The sequence below is a fragment of the Scyliorhinus canicula genome, chromosome 9 (assembly GCF_902713615.1).
Source record: "Scyliorhinus canicula chromosome 9, sScyCan1.1, whole genome shotgun sequence".
Taxonomy (NCBI): Eukaryota; Metazoa; Chordata; class Chondrichthyes; order Carcharhiniformes; family Scyliorhinidae; genus Scyliorhinus; species Scyliorhinus canicula.
Window position 1 is genome coordinate 91,260,235 of NC_052154.1, and position 19,905 is coordinate 91,280,139.

Genomic DNA, 19,905 nt, shown 5'->3' on the forward strand with positions numbered 1-19,905 from the left:
CCCCTTTACTCACTGACCCCCCCTTACTCACTGACCCCTCTTTACTCACTGGCCCCACCTACTCACTGAGCCCCTTACTCACTGACCCCCCCTTACTCACTGACCCCCCTTACTCACTGACCCCCCCCTTACTCACTGACCCCCCTTTATTCACTGACCCCCTTACTCACTGACCCCCCCTTACTCACTGACCCCCCCTTACTCACTGACCCCCCTTACTCACTGACCCCCCTTTACTCACTGACCCCCCCTTACTCACTGACCCCACTTACTCACTGACCCCCCCTTACTTACTGCCCCCTTATTCACTGACCCCCCTTTACTCACTGAGCCCCCCCTTATTCACTGAGCCCCCCCTTACTCACTGAGCCCCCCTAACTCACTGAGTCCCCCTAACTCACTGAGCCCCCCTTACTCACTGACCCCCCTTACTCACTGACCCCCCCTTACTCACTGACCCCCCTTACTCACTGAGCCCCCCTTACTCACTGACCCCCCCTTACTCACTGCCCCCTTTACTCACTGACCCCCCCTTACTCACTGATCCCTCTTTACTCACTGACCCCCCTTTATTCACTGACCCCCCTTACTCACTGACCCCCCTTACTCACTGACCCCCCCTTACTCACTGACCCCCCCCTTACTCACTGACCCCCGTTACTCACTGACCCCCCTTTACTCACTGACCCCCCTTACTCACTGACCCCACTTACTCACTGACCCCCCTTACTCACTGAGCCCCCCCTTATTCACTGAGCCCCTTACTCACTGACCCCCTTACTCACTGAGCCCCTTACTCACTGAGCCCCTTACTCACTGACCCCCCTTACTCACAGAGCCCCCTTACTCACTGAGCCCCCTTACTCACTGACCCCACTTACTCACTGACCCCCATTACTCACTGACCCCACTTACTCACTGACCCCCCTTACTCACTGAGCCCCTTACTCACTGAGCCCCTTACTCACTGAGCCACTTACTCACTGACCCCCCCCTTACTCACTGAGCCCCCTTACTCACTGAGCCCCGCCTTATTCACTGCGCCCCCCCTTACTCACTGACCCACCCTTACTCACTGAGCCCCCCTTACTCATTGAGCCCCTTACTCACTGAGCCCCCCCTTACTCACTGAGTCCCCTTAGTCACTGACCCCCCCCCCTTACTCACAGACCCCCCTACTCACTGAGCCCCCCTTACTCACTGACCCCCCTTACTCACTGACCCCCTTACTCACTGAGCCCCTTACTCACTGACCCCCTTACGCACTGACCCCCCCCTTACTCACTGACCCCCCTTACTCACTGACCCCTTACTCACTGAGCCCCCCCTTACTCACTGAGCCCCCTTACTCACAGATCAGCCCTTACTCACTGACCCCCCCCTTACTCACTGACACCCCCTTACTCACTGAGCCCCTTTACTCACTGACCCCCCCTTACTCACTGACCCCTCTTTACTCACTGGCCCCACCTACTCACTGAGCCCCTTACTCACTGACCCCCCCCTTACTCACTGACCCCCCCTTACTCACTGACCCCCCCTTTATTCACTGACCCCCCTTACTCACTGACCCCCCCTTACTCACTGACCCCCCCTTACTCACTGACCCCCCCTTACTCACTGACCCCCCTTTACTCACTGACCCCCCCTTACTCACTGACCCCCCTTACTCACTGACCCCCCTTTACTCACTGACCCCCCCTTACTCACTGACCCCACTTACTCACTGACCCCCCCTTACTTACTGCCCCCTTATTCACTGACCCCCCTTTACTCACTGAGCCCCCCCTTATTCACTGAGCCCCCCTTACTCACTGAGCCCCCCTAACTCACTGAGCCCCCCTAACTCACTGAGCCCCCCTTACTCACTGACCCCCTTACTCACTGATCCTCCCTTACTCACTGAGCCCCCCTTACTTACTGACCCCCCCTTACTCACTGCCCCCTTTACTCACTGACCCTGCCTTACTCACTGACCCCTCTTTACTCACTGACCCCCCTTTATTCACTGACCCCCCTTACTCACTGACCCCCCTTACTCACTGACCCCTCCTTACTCACTGACCCCCTCTTACTCACTGACCCCCCTTACTCACTGACCCCCCTTTACTCACTGACCCCCCTTACTCACTGACCCCACTTACTCACTGACCCCCTTTACTCACTGAGTCCCCGTTACTCACTGAGCCGCCCCTACTCACTGAGCCCCCCCTGACTCACTGCCCCCTTATTCACTGACCCCCCTTACTCACTGAGACCCCCCTAACTCACTGAGCCCTCCTTTCCTCACTGACCCCCTTACTCACTGAGCCTCCCTTACTCAGTGACCCCCCTCACTCGCTGACCGTCCGCTTAGAACCTGACCATCCCCTTACTCACTGGCCCCCCCTTATTCACTTACCTCCCTTATTCACTGACCCCCCTTTCTCCCTGATCCCTCACTTACTCCCTGATCCCTCCCTTGCTCCCTGCCCATCCCCTAACTCACTGACTCCTCCTTACTCAATGAGGGCTCCCTTACACGCTGAGGCCCCCCACCTGTCTTGCTGAGGCCCCTCTTACTAGCTCAGGCCCCCATTACTCGCTGAAGGCCCCCTCACTCGCTGAGGCCCCTTACTTGCTGACCCCCCCCCTTCCTTTATCAGAGCCCACCCACTGATGTGTTGTGCTGGCTCGGTCGATGTGGACTGCACTTGATGCAGTGTAGCGTGAGACAGACTTCCAACACTTGATGAGATTTTATTTAATATCTAAACTATTATACATGTTCAACTGTGGGTTGACACTATGCTGACTTGAATGGAGACCTGACACTAGTCGGACCAGACTTCTGGCTGCCACATGGTGTTTGCACTGGCTATGCTCACAAGCTCTGACTGTCTCAGAGGCTTGGTCCCAAGAGAGCGGGAAAGGGGCGGAATTCTCCGCAAGGCTCGATGCCGTCGTGTATCCCAGAGAGGTTCACGATGGCGTCGGAGGCCGCTCCTTGCCCCCTATTCTCCCCCCCGGGGGCTAGGAGGGCCGTGCCGTAAATCTCGGCCGCGGGGCCTTGTTGCTGGCATCAAGGCCTGGCGCGTTGAGAATGACACGGCCGGCGCGCCTAATGACGTCAGCCGCGCATGCGCAGGTTGGCTGGCTCCAACCTCCGCATGCGCAGCTGACGTCACGACGGCTGACGGCTCAAACCCGCGCATGTGCGGTTGCCGTCTTCCCCTCCGCTGTCCCGCAAGACGTGGCAGCTTGATCTTCTGGGGCGGCGGAGGAGAAAGAGTGCGTCCCTTTGAGACGCCAGCCCGATGATCGGTGGGCACCTATCGCGGGCCAGTCCCCTCCCGAGCACGGTCGTGGTGCTCACTCCCTCTCCGTCCCCCACAAGCCACAAAGCAGCTTTTGGCGCCATGTTCACGCCGGCAGCGACCAGGTGTGGTTGCCGCCGGCATGAACCGGTCGGGAACGGCAGGCCGCTCGGCCCATCCGGGTCGTGGGTCGTCGTCAAAACATTTTGGGGGCTTGGGAGAATCGCGGGGGTTGCCAGAGCTCGCGCCCCTGGTGCCCTCTGGCTTTATAATGGTCGTGTCCTGTCTGGTGATTGGCTGCTGTGTTCTGTGTGCTTACTGGTCATCCTGTGTGTCAATCACTGCCTGTCTGCACTCCATTATATACATAGATGTATATTATGACAGCCACCAAGATTAACTGAGCCCACTCCGTGCCATTAACTGAACTGGCCTTTCAAAATCTGGCTGGTTGTGTCTGGTGCATGGCAGACGGGTCAGGAATTAAAAATCCCAGCCTAAATCTGTGTTCGGTTTTTCTGATTCCTGTCATGGAGTGGCAATGGTCGAGAATTGGATCGAGGTAGATTTAATTAAAATTTCTGGCTCCAGTTACCCATGTGAGCATAAAGACAGAAAATTCTGGAAAGTTTCAGTCGGCCTAGTGACCTCTGTGGAGAGAGAAAAACAAAGATCTGAGCCAGGATTCACCGTTCCCTGTGTGTCCTGCTATCGCTCTCCAAGGGCACGGGGATTTTGGTGCTCCACCAAAACTCCCATTCAGTGCAGCGCGACTGGAGAATTCCACCGGCGTGAACGGGCGGAGATTCCCAGCCTAGAATTCCACATTGTCAAATATAGTACCTCATTTCCCAGACTGCCATTGGCGTGATCCTATGGATGATGTGTCATGGGGGTTGGCATTGGTGGAACTGTGTCCCAATGGGAGTCAGTCTCCTTTCGGAATAATGAAGAATATAAGGGGAGGGATTCTTCACCCCGCCGCGCCAGTTTTCCTATGCGGCGCGCCCCTGCCGGCGACGGGATTCTCTGTCTCACCAGCCGACCAATCGGGTTTCCCATTGTGGGAAGCCTCATGCCGTCAGGAAATTTCTGGGCGTGGGTGCGCTGCTGGCGCAACGGAAAATCCCAGCAGCAGAGAATTCAGCCCAAGTACTCTCTCTGTCTGAAGGTCTGATCGGGGAGTGGACTGTGGGGTGAGGTGGTGGGGTGGTAGGGAGGGGCGGGGGGGGGTGGTGGTCAGAGTTATTTTCATTACTGCACTGAAGATCAGATCAATAATAACTCCTGTTCTGTTCGCCCTCTCTCTAGATTACTTTGCCTCTCACATGGGAGATTATGAGGATGTTCTTGCCTGCTTGGAGACTTTGAACCTTTCGATTCTGAAAGCTATGGACTACACCAAGAAGGTGAGACTCCCAGAGGCATTCTCTTACAGGAGAATGGTCCCATACCTGAGATGCCAGATGATCAGTATGTGAGTGTATTTGTAATCTAGTGTCTTGCTGTAACACATTTGAGAACACGCCCATCAGTCTGGACCACCTCCTCCTGATTGAACCAGCCCCCCTCCAGAAAAATGAGTAATTAAACAGGGGTAGGGGGGAGGAAAGAGGGAGGAATGTTCTGGCCCCGCCTACCACAGGGACTATCCAATTCCGCCGAAAGTCGTTGGATTTTTGGCTGGCACACTGCCTCTCCCTTGGTGGATCTGGCAAATCCCAGCCTGGGTATTTAGGGTGGAAATGCTGTGTGGAAATGTTTTCCCACTCTTCTTTCTGTTCTCGTTCTTTCTCCCTGTTCGTTCTGTTCTTGTTCTCTCACTTTCCTTCTCAGTCCCTCCCTTTCTTGTTCCCTCTTGTTTCTCTCTCTCTTTCTCTTGTTTTCTCTCTCTTATCCTCTCTCATTTTCTCCCTCTTGTTCTCCCTCTCATTCTCCCTCTCATTCGTGCTCTCTCTTGTTTCCTCTCTCTGTTCTCTCTCTCATCTCATTCTCATTCTCTCTTGTTTTCACTCTCTCATTCCCTCTCTCGCTCAGTCATTTTCACTCACTCTGGTTCTCGCTCTCTCTCGTTCCCTCTCTCTCTCTCCCAGTCGTCTCATTCTCTTTCTCTCTCTCTTGGTTAATGTAGTTCTTGTCTTCAGACCTCACACTGTGTAACTCATTTATGAACTGTCATTCTGACTCAATCTCCTGGAAACTGTAGGAAGTACTCTTTGATATTGGGGACTCTCTGAAGCAAGCAGCTTGGTCACACTTGGGTCCCTGAAGCACAATGGGGCTTTCTGCTTGGGTTTTCAAAGATGTGACTTTAAAGGTCATTTATGGAAGTGACTTCCAGATGGAAGTGTCTTTCTGAAAGGGCTGATGGCCGGTGTGACTTTTATACTCAGGAAAATGCTATAAACCTGTCATCAGATAGAGCCAGAGGTTGATCAATAACACACATTCTCAGTTTAAACAAAGACTTTATCTGATGTCAGCTAATCAGGTCCTCACCCTGTCATATTTGATGTTTTGAATATTCCTTAATTTATGCCTGAAAAAGTTGTGGTGGTATGATTTGCATAGCTGTCTGCCATTGGTGCAGAACACTGGCTTACCATTGGCCCTGGTCGGTCATGTGCCTCTCGACCGATTGGTTGAGACCAGTCATGTGACGACTCCGATTGGTCGAGAGGCTGAGTTAACCCCGCCTCCAGAGCGAGGTATAAATACCCAGAACGCCCGGCGGTCGTCCATTTACTGTAGTCGACCGCAGGGCTAACTTCTAGCTTATTAAAGCCTAACTTTTGTACAGCAACTCGTCTCGTGTTCGATTGATGGTTCATCAAAAGTAACATTCCTATTGAAGCACCGCTGGTGTCTCAGTAAAGCTGAGTGTTTCAACTGTACACTGGAACCCACACAGAGAGCCGACACTCAAATGGAAATTCGTCTTGCCAAGAGGCTGGTATTGACTGTCTGCATTACACACCCAGTCTCCACAACGTTTTATTGGTTGGAGTGGACTGGGGGAGCAGATGATCAGGCTCCCCAAGTGCATTGCTGGCAGCCGTGATTTCTCTTCCTGTCCCCATCCTTGTGTGGACAGGATGGGAGGGCACTGGTGCCAGGGAGGAGATTGGCATTTCAGCCTTCCATGGTGGCTAAAGAGCCTTTTGCTGGTTGCTAGACAATAATTCAGCTGAACTCCACTGGGATGCATTGGAGACATCCTAATTTATCCCACAAATTAGAGCGGAGAGTAAGATCTGCAGCAGTTTAGTGCCGAACTGCAATGGGAGATGGATGGGTTAATGATGAGGCTCAGTCTCTCGGGCTGCCTTTCTCATTGTTCTGTGTTAATGTCAGTGAACATGCACAAGCCTCAGCTCCGAATGTGCGCATTAATCAGCTGCCGAAGAAAAGAAGATAAATCCCCCGGGAACAATGGATGACTTCAAATGCTGGCAAGGTTTCTTGCGTGCGCTCAGCTGATTAATGTCTGAATGTCTCGTCAATTAGAGCGAGGCCGAGCGGGAGGAACTTGAACTTGCTCGATTGCTGAATCCCTGAGCCTTCGTTGTAACTTATAGTTGGAGTAGACCTGGGCATTGGCAGGAGATCTGCTGAGCGAGGGCGGGTTGGGTTGAGTGATTGAATAGTGCTGTGTGAAGGTGAGTGTGTTTGACGAAGGATATTTTTTTTCCACATTCATTCACGCTTGGGAAAATCAGAAAAAGAACAATGATGTTCATCTGTCATCATTTCCAGGACAAGGATACACTGAATTCAATCTTAGTTCCCACCATCATATTCAGCATCTGATTAATCTGTTAATTAGGTACTAGAGAGAAAGTAAATTCATTAGAACTAGTTAATTACTCACAATTTTATAAATGGGCACCACTGAGTAAATTAATCCCAGTGCCCCCAGCTAATTCTGAGTTGACCTGAATAAAGCGCCTCACTGGCCTGCCTTAAAGGGGCACCGCTCCTATAATATTATTCGGACCTTATTATCCGTCTTTCAGATTAGACATTAATTGAGTTCCCGCTGCCCTCTCATGGCAGTATTTTGAAGAAGAGCAGGGGGTCCTTCTCAATGTCCAAACTAACATTTATCCCTCACATAATATCATCACAACATATTTTATTCTCATTATAATGTTGCTGTCTGTGGGAAGCAAAATGATCACTGTGTCCCCTATACAGGGCAGTGACTACACTTCAGAAGTATTTCCCGGCTGGAACGGCTAAAGCAGCACTTTCAGTTATTCATCCTTCTTTCTCCACATTGAAAATGCAACTATTAACAATTAACATTTCACTGAGCGACTGTAGGTCCTGTCACTGCACTTGAAGTGTGGAAAGACCCCAGATTAAATTGGGCTGCCAAGTGGAACATTTGGGTATTTTGGATTTGTGATTCCAGGTGGAGAATTGCAAAGATTCGCCACCATCTGGGTGAAGAAATTCCTCCTCGTCTCAGTCTTAAATGGCCTGCCCCTTACCTGATATGATTTCCTGGTACCCCAAGCATCACATTTTGGGGGGTTATGCCGATGATGACTGGGGATCCCCTCTCTGAAGTTCCCAGGTTAAAGCTTTTCCTGGCAATTGTCCAGAAAGGCTAACCATTGACAGAAGGAATTTAAATCGCCACCTTTGGATGCTTCTGCCAGAATTATCCTGATAGTTACTCTGAAAGAGGTAGACGGGAAAAAAGCATTTCTAACTCCAGAGGAACTGTTTAAACGCCCAGATCAAGCTCCATATGGAACTACTCCCATCAGCTCCCCAAACATGCACCTCCCCAGCAACCCGTCCCGACTCCAGCCATACCTGACATCAGACAAGGGTACTCCTAGACACTCCCGACACTCCTAGACAACCCCTTACAAAGAGTCATCCAGACACAAAACATTAGCACCTTTCTCTCTCCACAGATGCCATCAGACCTGCTGAGATTGTCCAGCATTTTCTGTTTTTGTTACATTCCCACCCAGTTTGCATTGGCACATCCAAATCATTTAATTTCTTTGTAAACAGCTAAGACCCCAGCACTGATCCTTGCTGTACTCCACTAGTAACAGCCGGCCATCCTGAGAATGATCCGTTTATTCCTACTCTCTGCTTTCTGTCTGTTAACCAATTCTAGATCCATACTAGTATATTTCCCCCAATCCTGTGCACGCTAATTTTATTTACAAAATTGAGAGTTTAAATGGGGTAGAGGAGGAGAGGGCATCAAAATGTACAAACACATCAAATCAGAGACAGGAGTGACCCAGGTTAAAAAGGCCTAAAAACAGCCAACAAAGCACAGCTTTTATTGTGCACAACAAGGTGGCTCATTTTTGAATCATTGCAATCCATGTAGAAAATGCTGTTCAGAATTCCAGGACCCAGCATCAATGAGGGACGGTGATATATTTTGGGATGGTGCATGACTTGGAGGAGAACCTGGATGTGATGGTGACATTTCTGTGATGCTGCTGCTGTTTGCCTCATGGTGACGGTGAACTCTACGTCAATTGGAAGGTGTCAGGGTCCAAGCATCAGTCTGCAAGCTTCGTCAGAGCAGCATTTAATGTGCCACCCCAACTCTTAATATCCCTTGACTAGGAACTAGATTCAGCTGGGATTTCTGATCCTGATTATCATTCATTGATTCTTTACTCGGGGGAGGGAAGGCAGGAGAGGGCTCTGTCATAATATCCACTTATGTATATAATGAGATGCAGACAGGTGTGATTGACACACAGGATGACCAATGAACACACAACACAGAACAACCAATCACCAGACAGGACACCACCACTATAAAGCACACAGGGCATTAAGACTCTCCCTCTCTCAGGACCCAGCTACTGAGACAGTCAGAGTGCACAAGTTAGTGACCACTATTACCTTGCGGTAGCTAGTAAGTCTGGTCAAGCCAGTAAGAGGTCATCAGTTGGATTAGTAGAGTGTAAACCCACAGCTGACCATGTACAGCAGTCCACTAGTTATATAAAACAGTGTTGGATCATCTCCTGTGTCATACGATTGTTTCTAGCTTCACTGCATCCAGTTGCAGTCAACGTCGAACCAACCTGCCTAATACATCAGGCTCCACTGCGATTCCCCCAATGGCTCAATAGCCTGCAGCACAGTGGTTATCACTGCTGCCTCACAGCACCAGGAACCTGGGTTCAATTCTGGCCTTGGGTGCTGTCTGTGTGGAGTTTGCACGTTCTCCCCTGTGTGGGTTTCTTCTGGATGCTCCGGTTCCCTCCCACGGTCCAACGATGTGCAGGTTAAGTGGATTGGCCAAGCTAAATTGCCCCTTAGTGTCCAAAGATGTACAGGATAGGTGAGGTTCCATGGATAGGGCAGGTAGAGTGCTCTTTCGGAGAGTTGGTGCAGACTTTATGGGCCGAAAGGCCTCTTTCACTGTAAGGATTCTATGGATCTCTTCAGTGATATGGAGAGTTGCTGTTGGGGTTGGTGGTGGAGGATATACAGTGCACCTGGAGCTGTGCCCTGACAAGAGTCAAACCTTCAGGGAAGGGGTGGAAAGGAACAAAAACCAATCTCCTGTGACTGATTGATTAATGGGACAGCCTTTCTGATTCCGTGAGCTGTAGCTCAGCCTGTGATGGAGGTCGAGCCCTCTGCATTTAAATATTCTTTCTGTTCACGTGTAAGTTGCTCCCTTCACTTAATACTGTCAGATTTGATTATTTGCATTGACGAACTGTCACAATTAACAAACTCAGTCAGCTCAGCTTTCATTCATTTGATTCATATCAGCATCTGTGTGGCCACAGCATTTCAAGCTGACACAGTCAGATGTTCTGTTTGAAACAAAAATCTGCCGAGGAATCATTGAACCCTTTCAGAGCGAGAGAAATTTCCCAAGAGCAGCTAGCGTGTGGAAGAGAGGAGGAGGAAGGGAAGATTCTGCGACAGGCACCAATCTTTTAACATACAATGAATAGAGGGTTGGATTCTGTGATCCTGAGGCTAAATGTTGACGCCGTCGGAAACGCCATTGCCTCAGGATCAGCAATTCTGGCCCCTACAGGGGGCCAGCACGGCACTGGAGCGGTTCACTCCGCTCCAGCTGCTGATCCCGGCGTGAACTGGGCACCGCGGTATCCGCGCATGCGCAGTGGCACCGGCATCAATGCGCGCATGCGCAGTGGCTACCTTCAATGCGCCGGCCGCGACGCAACATGGCACAGGACTGTAGCGGCGAGCGCAGAAGAAACGAGGCCCCAGCCAAAGAGGCCGGCCCGCCAATCAGTGTGCCTCGATCGCGGGCCAGGCCACATCGGAGGCGCCCCCACAGGGTCGGAACCCCCTCCACCCCCGCTAAACGCCCCCCGACCCTTCCACGCCGAGTTCCCACCAGATGAGAGCAGGTGTGGTTGGCGCCGGCGTGATGCGCCGTTTTTACGACATCTGCTCGGTCCATCCCGAGCCAAGAATTAGGCATTGTTGAATGATGTATGGCTCGGAGCCCATCGCAGGGCGGGCTGTCATCCTTCATGCCTTGTACCAGACCCGCTTACACCATCAACCGTGTGCCCCCATGTGCCCCAGGTGAATGTGTCATGGAGAGGTGGTATGTTAGCGGGCAATGTAGTGGTGGGGGAGGTGAGGGTGATGTGGTGGTGGGGGAGGTAAGGGTGGTCGGTGGTGGGGGAGGTGCCGAACTCTGCTGTCTGTGCCCATGCCCATCACTACTGTCCCCCACCGTGGTCGCTGAAAAGTGCAGCTACCAACGACACCCAGCCAGCGGCGCTGGGCAGCCTCCTGTTGCCATCCTTCCCCCATGTCCTGTGAATCTGCTTCCCCCTCGCCAACCCCCTCATCTGGAGAAGAGTTCCCCTCATCCTGACCATCCTCCTCCTCCTCCTCCTCTGCTGGGCTATGTTGTACAGGACACAGCAGACCACGACGATGCGGCCAACCCTCTCCGATGGGTACTGCAGGGCCCCCCCAGAGCGGTCCAGACACCTAAAGCGCATCTTCAGCAGCCCAAAGCACCTCTCGTCTACACTCCTGGTCGCTGCATGGGCATCATTGTAGCAGCGCTCCGCGTCGGTCTGTGGCCTCCGTATAGGCATCATCAGCAGCCACGACCGCAATGGATAAACCGTCACCCAACAGCCAGCCCTGCAGGTGGGGGGCGGGTGTGTCCCTCGAACATAGCGGGGATGAATGATTGGGACACTATCAAGGAGTCATGCACACTGCCAGGGTACCTGGCGCAGACGTGCAGGATCGTCATCCTGTGGTCACAGACTATCTACAAGCTCATTGAGTACGTACCCTTCCTGTTCAGGCACATGGCCTTTTCCTCCAAGGTGGGCCACATGGCGATGTGCACTCCATCGATCGTCCCCTGCACTATTGGTATCCGGGCAACAGCGACTTACCTGCTGGTGGGTGCCGGCAGTTTGGTGGGGGGGGGTCTGGCACACGTCAGGACGGCCGGGCCGCCTGCGCCGCGACAGCAAACGGGTTGGGTGGACAGCCCCCCCACCCCCGGCAGCGGACGTGTGTGACCACCTGGCCCCCACCCCCGACAGCCTCCCCCACACCGCCGCAGACACGGCCGTGCCGCTCCCCCTCCCAGGCTCCCCACCCCAACGCCGTCAAGCACCACCTCGGGGGCCGCTCCACGCCGTCATCCACCTCCTCCCGCAGCGTCAGCCAGCACAACTGGTTGATGCTGTTTTATAGCATGTTAGAACGGCGCGGGCATGACATCCGGTCATGCCAGCGGGACTTCGGCCCATCTGGCCCGGAGAATCCCTGCTCCATTGGAGAATCGCCGCTACGGCTGTTTTCGGCAATTCTCCGTGCAGCCAGGCGCCATGAGCGGGCGCATGTTTTGGCACGCATCGGAGAATGGCGTCCCGGCATCAGAGCGGTGTCGTGCGATTCGCGCGGCGCCGCGGAAATTCTCCAACCCGGCGGGAGGTCGGTGAACCCCACCCCACATCTTTACACAATAAGTAACCCTCTCCCTGCCGAATATTACCTTCGGAAAATTTGTACAGAGAAGTGGAGGTGAGAAATGTCCATATAATCCCGAATGAGCAGAAGGAGCCATTCAGCCCATCGAGTCTGCACCGACCTTCCGATGGCCCACTCCCCCACCCTATCCCTGTAACCAAATGCATTGATCATGGCCAATTCACCTAACCTGCACATCTTTGCACTGTGGGAGGAATGATTCTAAAATTTGGGCAGCACAGTAGCACGGCTTCACAGCTCCAGGGTCCCAGTTCGATTCCCCGTAGGGTCACTGTCTGTGTGGAGTCTGCACATTCTCCCCGTGTCTGCGAGGGTTTTCTCCCACAGTCCAAAGATGTGCAGGTTAGATGGATTTGCTGTGCTAAATTGCCCTTAGTGTCCAAAAAGGTTAGGTGGGTTACTGGATAACGGGGATAGGTATGAAATGTGGGCTTAAGTGGGGTGCTCTTTCCAAGGGCCGGTGCTGACTCGATGGCTCGAATGGCCTCCTTCTGCACTGTAAATTCTATGATTTTATAATAATCAACTGGTTGTTTTTAAAGAAAGGTTCCTTTGGCAGATATCCAGGAAGGATGATATGAATGGCTGATGGATAAGAACCTACTCGAACTTTGACATTCTCCCCAAGTTACCAATTTCTGAGTATTTCCTCTGTGGAAATGATGCCTGAGGAAGGTCAGAAGTCTCATTGAAGATCAAGGGGGTTCCCTGCACTGAACAGGAAGAGATTTGAGTGAGTGTCAATCATTCAGAACTGGCTGAAATGCAGCAAAGAAATGTCTGTGTCTGAATTATCAAATAAATATTAGTCAAAATGGAAAGTCTTGCAGTTATATAGTTTATATAGCAGCATGTTCGTGCACAGCAGGATCCCACAAACAGGACACTGGGCTCTTCTGCCGATGGCAATGTGGGATCATTGATTTCAACCTACGAGGGTGAACTTGATTTAATTTGTCGGAGCCAGTGGCTCTGACAATGTAATGCTCACTCAGTACTACAATGGAGAGTCAGCCTGGATTCCACACGTGAGACTGGAACCCACATGCGGCTGTTTCAAGATATAATAATGCAATCACTGAATCACAGCCAGAGTCATGAAAAATCCTGAGGGGGACAATAATGCCTGATGACCTCCTGACTTGTTTGAAGAAGCAACATCTCGAAGTGAGCAGCAGGGGATCAAGTGGTGCCTTTGATGAAGTTTTTCTGCTGAAAGTAAGTTGGCTGACAGAAAGGAGAATGGCAAATGATTAATGAAGTGATGGCAAGCAGGGCAGTGAAGAGGTGATGGAGCATCACAGGATTTGTTGCTGTTCTCTTTTCTTTTTGAATTTTAAACAATATTTTTATTGAACTTTTAACATTTTTTCAAAGGAGAAAAAATTACACAATACAATACCAACACATATATCCGAAAGAACAAACAACAATAGTAATATGAACCACAATAACCATAATACAGCCCAGAATAATCACCCCCTCACTGACCCCCCCCCCCCCCCCCGCTCTGCTGTGCCCATCCACTAACAATGAGCGACTCTTTAAAGTGAAAAATGAATGGCAGCCATCTATGAAAGAACCCGTCAATCAACCCCCTTAACGTGAACTTGACCTTCTCAAGATACGAGAATTCCATTAAATCACCCAGCCATGCTTCGACATTGGGTGGCATCACCGTGCTACCAGCGATGTGAATGCCAAAGCATCCGACCCACTCCCGTCCTCATCTCTGGTTGGTCCAACACTCCAAATATAGTGACTAACGGGCAGGGCTCTGTCAATATTCAGGATTGCCGATATGGTGCGGAAAAATAACCTCCAATAGCCCATCAATTTGGGTCAGGACCAGAATATGTCTGTATGGTGAGCAGGTCCTTTCAAGCACTGCTCACACGTATCCTTGACCCACTCAAAAAATCAACTCATTCTGGCCATGGTGTGGTGTGAGCAAAAACACACCTTTAGTTGTGTTAAGCTGAGCTCGCACAGAATGATGTAGCATTTACCTTGCAGAGGGACTCACTCCACATCTCCTCTAAAATGGATCCCAACACCTCCTCCCACCTGGCTTTCAACTCATCCTCTAAAACCTGCTGCTTTCCGATAATAGAATAGAATCCCAAAAGGCAGAAGGAGGCCATTCGGCCCATTGAGTCTGCACCGTCCCTCTGAAAGAACAGCCCACCTTGTTCCCATTCTCTTCCAATCCCATAACCTGACATTTGGACACTAAGGGCAATTTATCAGGGCCAATCCACCTAACCCACACATCCTTGGACTGTGGGAGGAAGCCAGAGCACCCGGAGGAAACATACGCAGACACGGGAAAAAGTGCAAACTTCACACAGTCACCCAAGGTTGGAATTAAGGTGACGGGCGGCCTTCAATAAGGTGAAGATGGTCTTGTACAATCGAGGAATGCGATTTGGGGTGGTGTACCCTGCAAAGCTGTGAGTCACATTTGACTCAAACGACTTTTATTTCTAAACTCCAGAGCAGACTAAGGACTTCATCAGATCATAGACAGGACACGGTTTGAAGGATGCAGATAAGCTGTAGGGTGGTTGGGGCTTTATTGTTCAGGTTCATGTTGATACAAGCTGGGTAGGGGTAATGGTAAGATGGTTAGATAAGGGTTGTTTCCTCTGCTCTGTTTCATGTTTACTCTTCTGTATGGGTTAAGTAATTGTTGGGATGGTGGGGTTAGACCATAGGACCATAAGACATAGGAGCGGAAGTAAGGCCATTCGGCCCATCGAGTCCACTCCACCATTCAATCATGGTTGATTTCAACTCCATTTACCCGCTCTCTCCCCATAGCACTTAATTCCTCGAGAAATCAAGAATTTATCAATTTCTGTCTTAAAGACACTCAATGTCCCGGCCTCCACCGCCCTCTGTGGCAATGAATTCCACAGACCTACCACTCTCTGGCTGAAGAAATTTCTCCTCATCTCTGTTCTAAAGTGACTCCCTTTTATTCTAAGGCTGTGCCCCCGCGTCCTAGTCTCCCCTGCTAATGGAAACAACTTCCCTACGTCCATCCTATCCAAGCCATTCATTATCTTGTAAGTTTCTATTAGATCTCCCCTCAACCTCCTAAACTCCAATGAATATAATCCCACGATCCTCAGACGTTCATCGTATGTTAGGCCTACCATTCCTGGGATCATCCGTGTGAATCTCCGCTGGACCCGCTCCAGTGCCAGTATGTCCTTCCTGAGGTGTGGGGCCCAAAATTGCTCACAGTATTCTAACTAGTGCTTTATAAAGCCTCAGAAGTACATCCCTGCTTTTATATTCCAAGCCTCTTGAGATAAATGACAACATTACATTTGCTTTCTTAATTACGGACTCAACCTGCAAGTTTACCTTTAGAGAATCCTGGACTAGGACTCCCAAGTCCCTTTGCACTTTAGCATTATGAATTTTGTCACCGTTTAGAAAATAGTCCATGCCTCTATTTTTTTTTCCAAAGTGCAAGACCTCGCACTTGCCCACGTTGAATTTCATCAGCCACTTCTTGGACCATTCTCCTAAACTGTCTAAATCTTTCTGCAGCCTCCCCACCTCCTCAATACTACCTGCCCCTCCACCTATCTTTGTATCATCGGCAAACTTGGCCAGAATGCCCCCAGTCCCGTCATCTAGATCGTTAATATATAAAGAGAACAGCTGTGGCCCCAACACTGAACCCTGCGGGACACCACTTGTCACCGGTTGCCATTCCGAAAAAGAACCTTTTATCCCAACTCTCTGCCTTCTGTCTGACAGCCAATCGTCAATCCATGTTAGTACCTTGCCTCGAATACCATGGGCCCTTATTTTACTCAGCAGTCTCCCGTGAGGCACCTTGTCAAAGGCCTTTTGGAAGTCAAGATAGATAACATCCATTGGCTCTCCTTGGTCTAACCTATTTGTTATCTCTTCAAAGAACTCTAACAGGTTTGTCAGGCACGACCTCCCCTTACTAAATCCATGCTGACTTGTCCTAATCCGACCCTGCACGTCCAAGAATTTAGAAATCTCATCCTTAACGATGGATTCTAGAAGTTTGCCAACAACCGAGGTTAGGCTAATTGGCCTATAATTTTCCATCTTTTTTCTTGTTCCCTTCTTGAACAGGGGAGTTACAACAGCGATTTTCCAATCCTCTGGGACTTTCCCTGATTCCAGTGACTTTTGAAAGATCATAACTAACGCCTCCACTATTTCTTCAGCTATCTCCTTTAGAACTCTAGGATGTAGCCCATCTGGGCCTGGAGATTTATCAATTTTCAGACCTTTTAGTTTCTCTAGCACCTTCTCCTTTGTGATGGCAACCATATTCAACTCTGCCCCCTGACTTTCCTGAATTGTTGGGATATTACTCATGTCTTCTACTGTGAAGACTGACGCAAAGTACTTATTAAGTTCCTCAGCTATTTCCTTGTCTCCCATCACTAGATTACCAGCGTCATTTTGGAGCGGCCCAATGTCTACTTTTGCCTCCCGTTTGTTTTTAATGTATTTAAAGAAACTTTTACTATCATTCCTAATGTTACTGGCTAGCCTACCTTCATATTTGATCCTCTCCTTCCTTATTTCTCTCTTTGTTATCCTCTGTTTGTTTTTGTAGCCTTCCCAATCTTCTGACTTCCAACTACTCTTTGCCACATTATAGGCTCTCTCTTTTGCCTTGATGCATTCCCTGACTTCCTTTGTCAGCCATGGCTGCCTAATCCTCCCTCTGATAACCTTTCTTTTCTTTGGGATGAGCCTCTGCACTGTGTCCTCAATTACTCCCAGAAACTCCTGCCATTGCTGTTCTACTGTCTTTCCCACTAGGCTCCGCTTCCAGTCGATTTTCGTCAGTTCCTCCCTCATGCGCCTGTAATTACCTTTATTTAACTGTAAAACCTTTACATCTGATTCTACCTTCCTTCTTTCAAATTGCAGACTGAATTCTACCATATTATGATCACTGCTTCCTAAGTGTTCCCTTACTTTAAGATCTTTTATCAATTCTGGCTCATTACATAACACTAAGTCCAGAATAGCCTGTTCCCTCGTGGGCTCCATCACAAGCTGTTCCAAAAAGCCATCCTGTAAACATTCAATGAATTCCCTTTCTTTGGGTCCACTGGCAACATTATTTACCCAGCCCACCTGCATATTGAAGTCCCCCATGATCACTGTGACCTTGCCTTTCTGACATGCCCTTTCTATTTCGTGGTGCATTTTGTGCCCCTGGTCCTGACCACTGTCAGGAGGCCTGTACATAACTCCCATTATGGTTTTTTTGCCTTTGTGGTTCCTCAACTCTACCCACACAGACTCCACATCGTCTGACCCTTATGGGGTGTTTCTTCCCTAAACTTGCTTAAATATGGATTGGGATGGGACCGGGGGAAGGGATGAGCTTGGGGTAGGAGTGCAGGCGGTGGTTAAGGATTAGGTGAGACCTGGGGGGAGGGGGTGATCTAGAGCCAGGAAGCAGGCTAGTTAACGAAAGTCAAGTGAGGGATGGAGCTGCGACTTGTTGGGTCAGTTAGGTTAGGCTCGATGGGTCTAGGTTGGCAGCAGGGGGGAGGGGGGATTAGACGGGGCTGCAGGCTGCTTGTTTACTTGGAGAGGGGATGGAGGAACTGATAGTGACCAGGAATCTTTCTTTGATCCACCACTTGGGTGGGACAAGTTGCCATCATAGTTGAGCCTGGGAAGATATGAAGCATACTTTGCACAAAGGAAGATGACTGGTTGTTAGGGGTCAATCATCTCAGTCCCAGCAACAGAGGTTCCTCAGGGTAATGTGTGAAGCCCAACCATCTTCAGTTCTTTCATGAATGACCTTCCCTGCATTATAAAGTCAGAAGTCGGGATGTTTGCTGATGATTGCTCCATTAGCAATTCCTCAGAAAATGAAGTGGGCATAGCTTGCAAAGCAAGACTAGGACAATATTTTGGTTTCTGAAACAGACCCTGTTGATACAGTTGCCAGGTGGCCTCATTATTGACGGCTGTTTTTCTTTTCGTGAGCATTTTAAAACTTGCTGTTGTTATTACATGGCTCATTCATTCCATTGTGCACACTGGATGAGTGGACTTGGAGGTTGTATGGATGGGGGTTTTAAAGGGAGCATGATGGTCTGAAGGAATGGGCAAGAGGTTTTAAACTTACCTTTCAAAAGGTTCACAAATCCAGACTTTGGTTCAAGCTTTAAGAGCTTGTGAATTCTGAGTCTGCGATAAGCCAGCCAAACACATTGAAAATTGCTGAGGGTGGTGGGAGGACATAGGAACGATTTGCATGTCCACAAAATAGAGCCGGAGAGATTATGAGTACTAGATGTGGGCTCGCTACCCATGAATCGGATCCCACCAATTATTTCCAAAGCCCTCCAGATTTGACATGGCTCTGCAAAAATCCAGGCTTTAAGTGTCAGAATGTGAGTTACCCACTGCAGAATTCCCATCCTCTGACCTGCTCTGGTAGCCAAACTAATATGGCTAGGCCAGTCCAGTTTCTGGTCAATGGTATTTCCCAGGATGATGATAGTGGGCGATTCCACGATGTTAATGCCATTGAATGTTAAGGGATGATGGACCCTTGTTGGAGATGGCCATTGCCTTGCACTTGTGTGGTGCAAATGTTAGCCCAAGCCTGGACATTGTTTAAGTGTTGTTGCATTTGGACATGGATTCTGAGGAGTCACGAATGGTGTTGATCATTGTGCAATCATCAGCGAACATCCCCACTCTGATCTGATGATGGAAGGAAGGTCATTGATGAAGCAGTTGAATATGGTTGGGTCTAGGACACTATCCTGAGGAACTCCTGCAGTGATGTCCTGGAGCTTCCATTATACAGACTATAGTGGTTCACAATAGCAGCTCACCACCACACTTCTCAAGAACAATCACGGATGGGCTATAAATGCTACTCTTGTCAGTAGCAGTTTTGTTCCCCAACCAGAAACCATGTTTTAATCTGGAGAACCACTCTCTACTGAAGTCCAGGTCTGAGGCGTTCAAGAAAGATGACCCTGACCAATACAAGCAAACTAGCTACGACATCTGCAAAGCTATCAGGGACACCAAGAGACAATACCAGACTAAACTAGAGTCGCAGACTAACGACACAAACTCTTGTCAGTTTGGCAAGGCTTAAGCAATATAACAGGCTACAAAGAAAAGCCAAGTAGAATCTCTGGCAGCAGCTCACCCCTCCCAGATGAACTCAATGCATTCTATGCTTGTTTTGAGCAGGAACCATTGCCAACTGCCCCAACAGCCTTGGATACACCCAAACCTACCGTCACAGTCTCAAAAGTCAAATCAGTCTTAGAACATAGAACATAGAACAGTACAGCACAGAACAGGCCCTTCGGCCCTCGATGTTGTGCCGAGCAATGATCACCCTACTCAAACCCACGTATCCACCCTATACCCGTAACCCAACAATCCCCCCATTAACCTTACACTACGGGCAATTTAGCATGGCCAATCCACCTAACCCGCACATCTTTGGACTGTGGGAGGAAACCGGAGCACCCGGAGGAAACCCACGCACACACGGGGAGGACGTGCAGACTCCACACAGACAGTG

General features: G+C 50.0%; 1 protein-coding gene across 2 annotated transcripts in view; it reads left to right on the forward strand.

The window, feature by feature from the left end:
• Positions 1-19,905, forward strand: part of necab2 (N-terminal EF-hand calcium binding protein 2) — a 218,017-nt gene that overhangs the window by 106,477 nt on the left and 91,635 nt on the right. For both annotated transcript variants that reach the window (XM_038807149.1, XM_038807148.1), the window contains exon 5: positions 4,608-4,705. In XM_038807149.1, the coding sequence (XP_038663077.1) occupies positions 4,608-4,705 (98 nt within the window). The remainder of the gene's footprint in view (positions 1-4,607; positions 4,706-19,905) is intronic.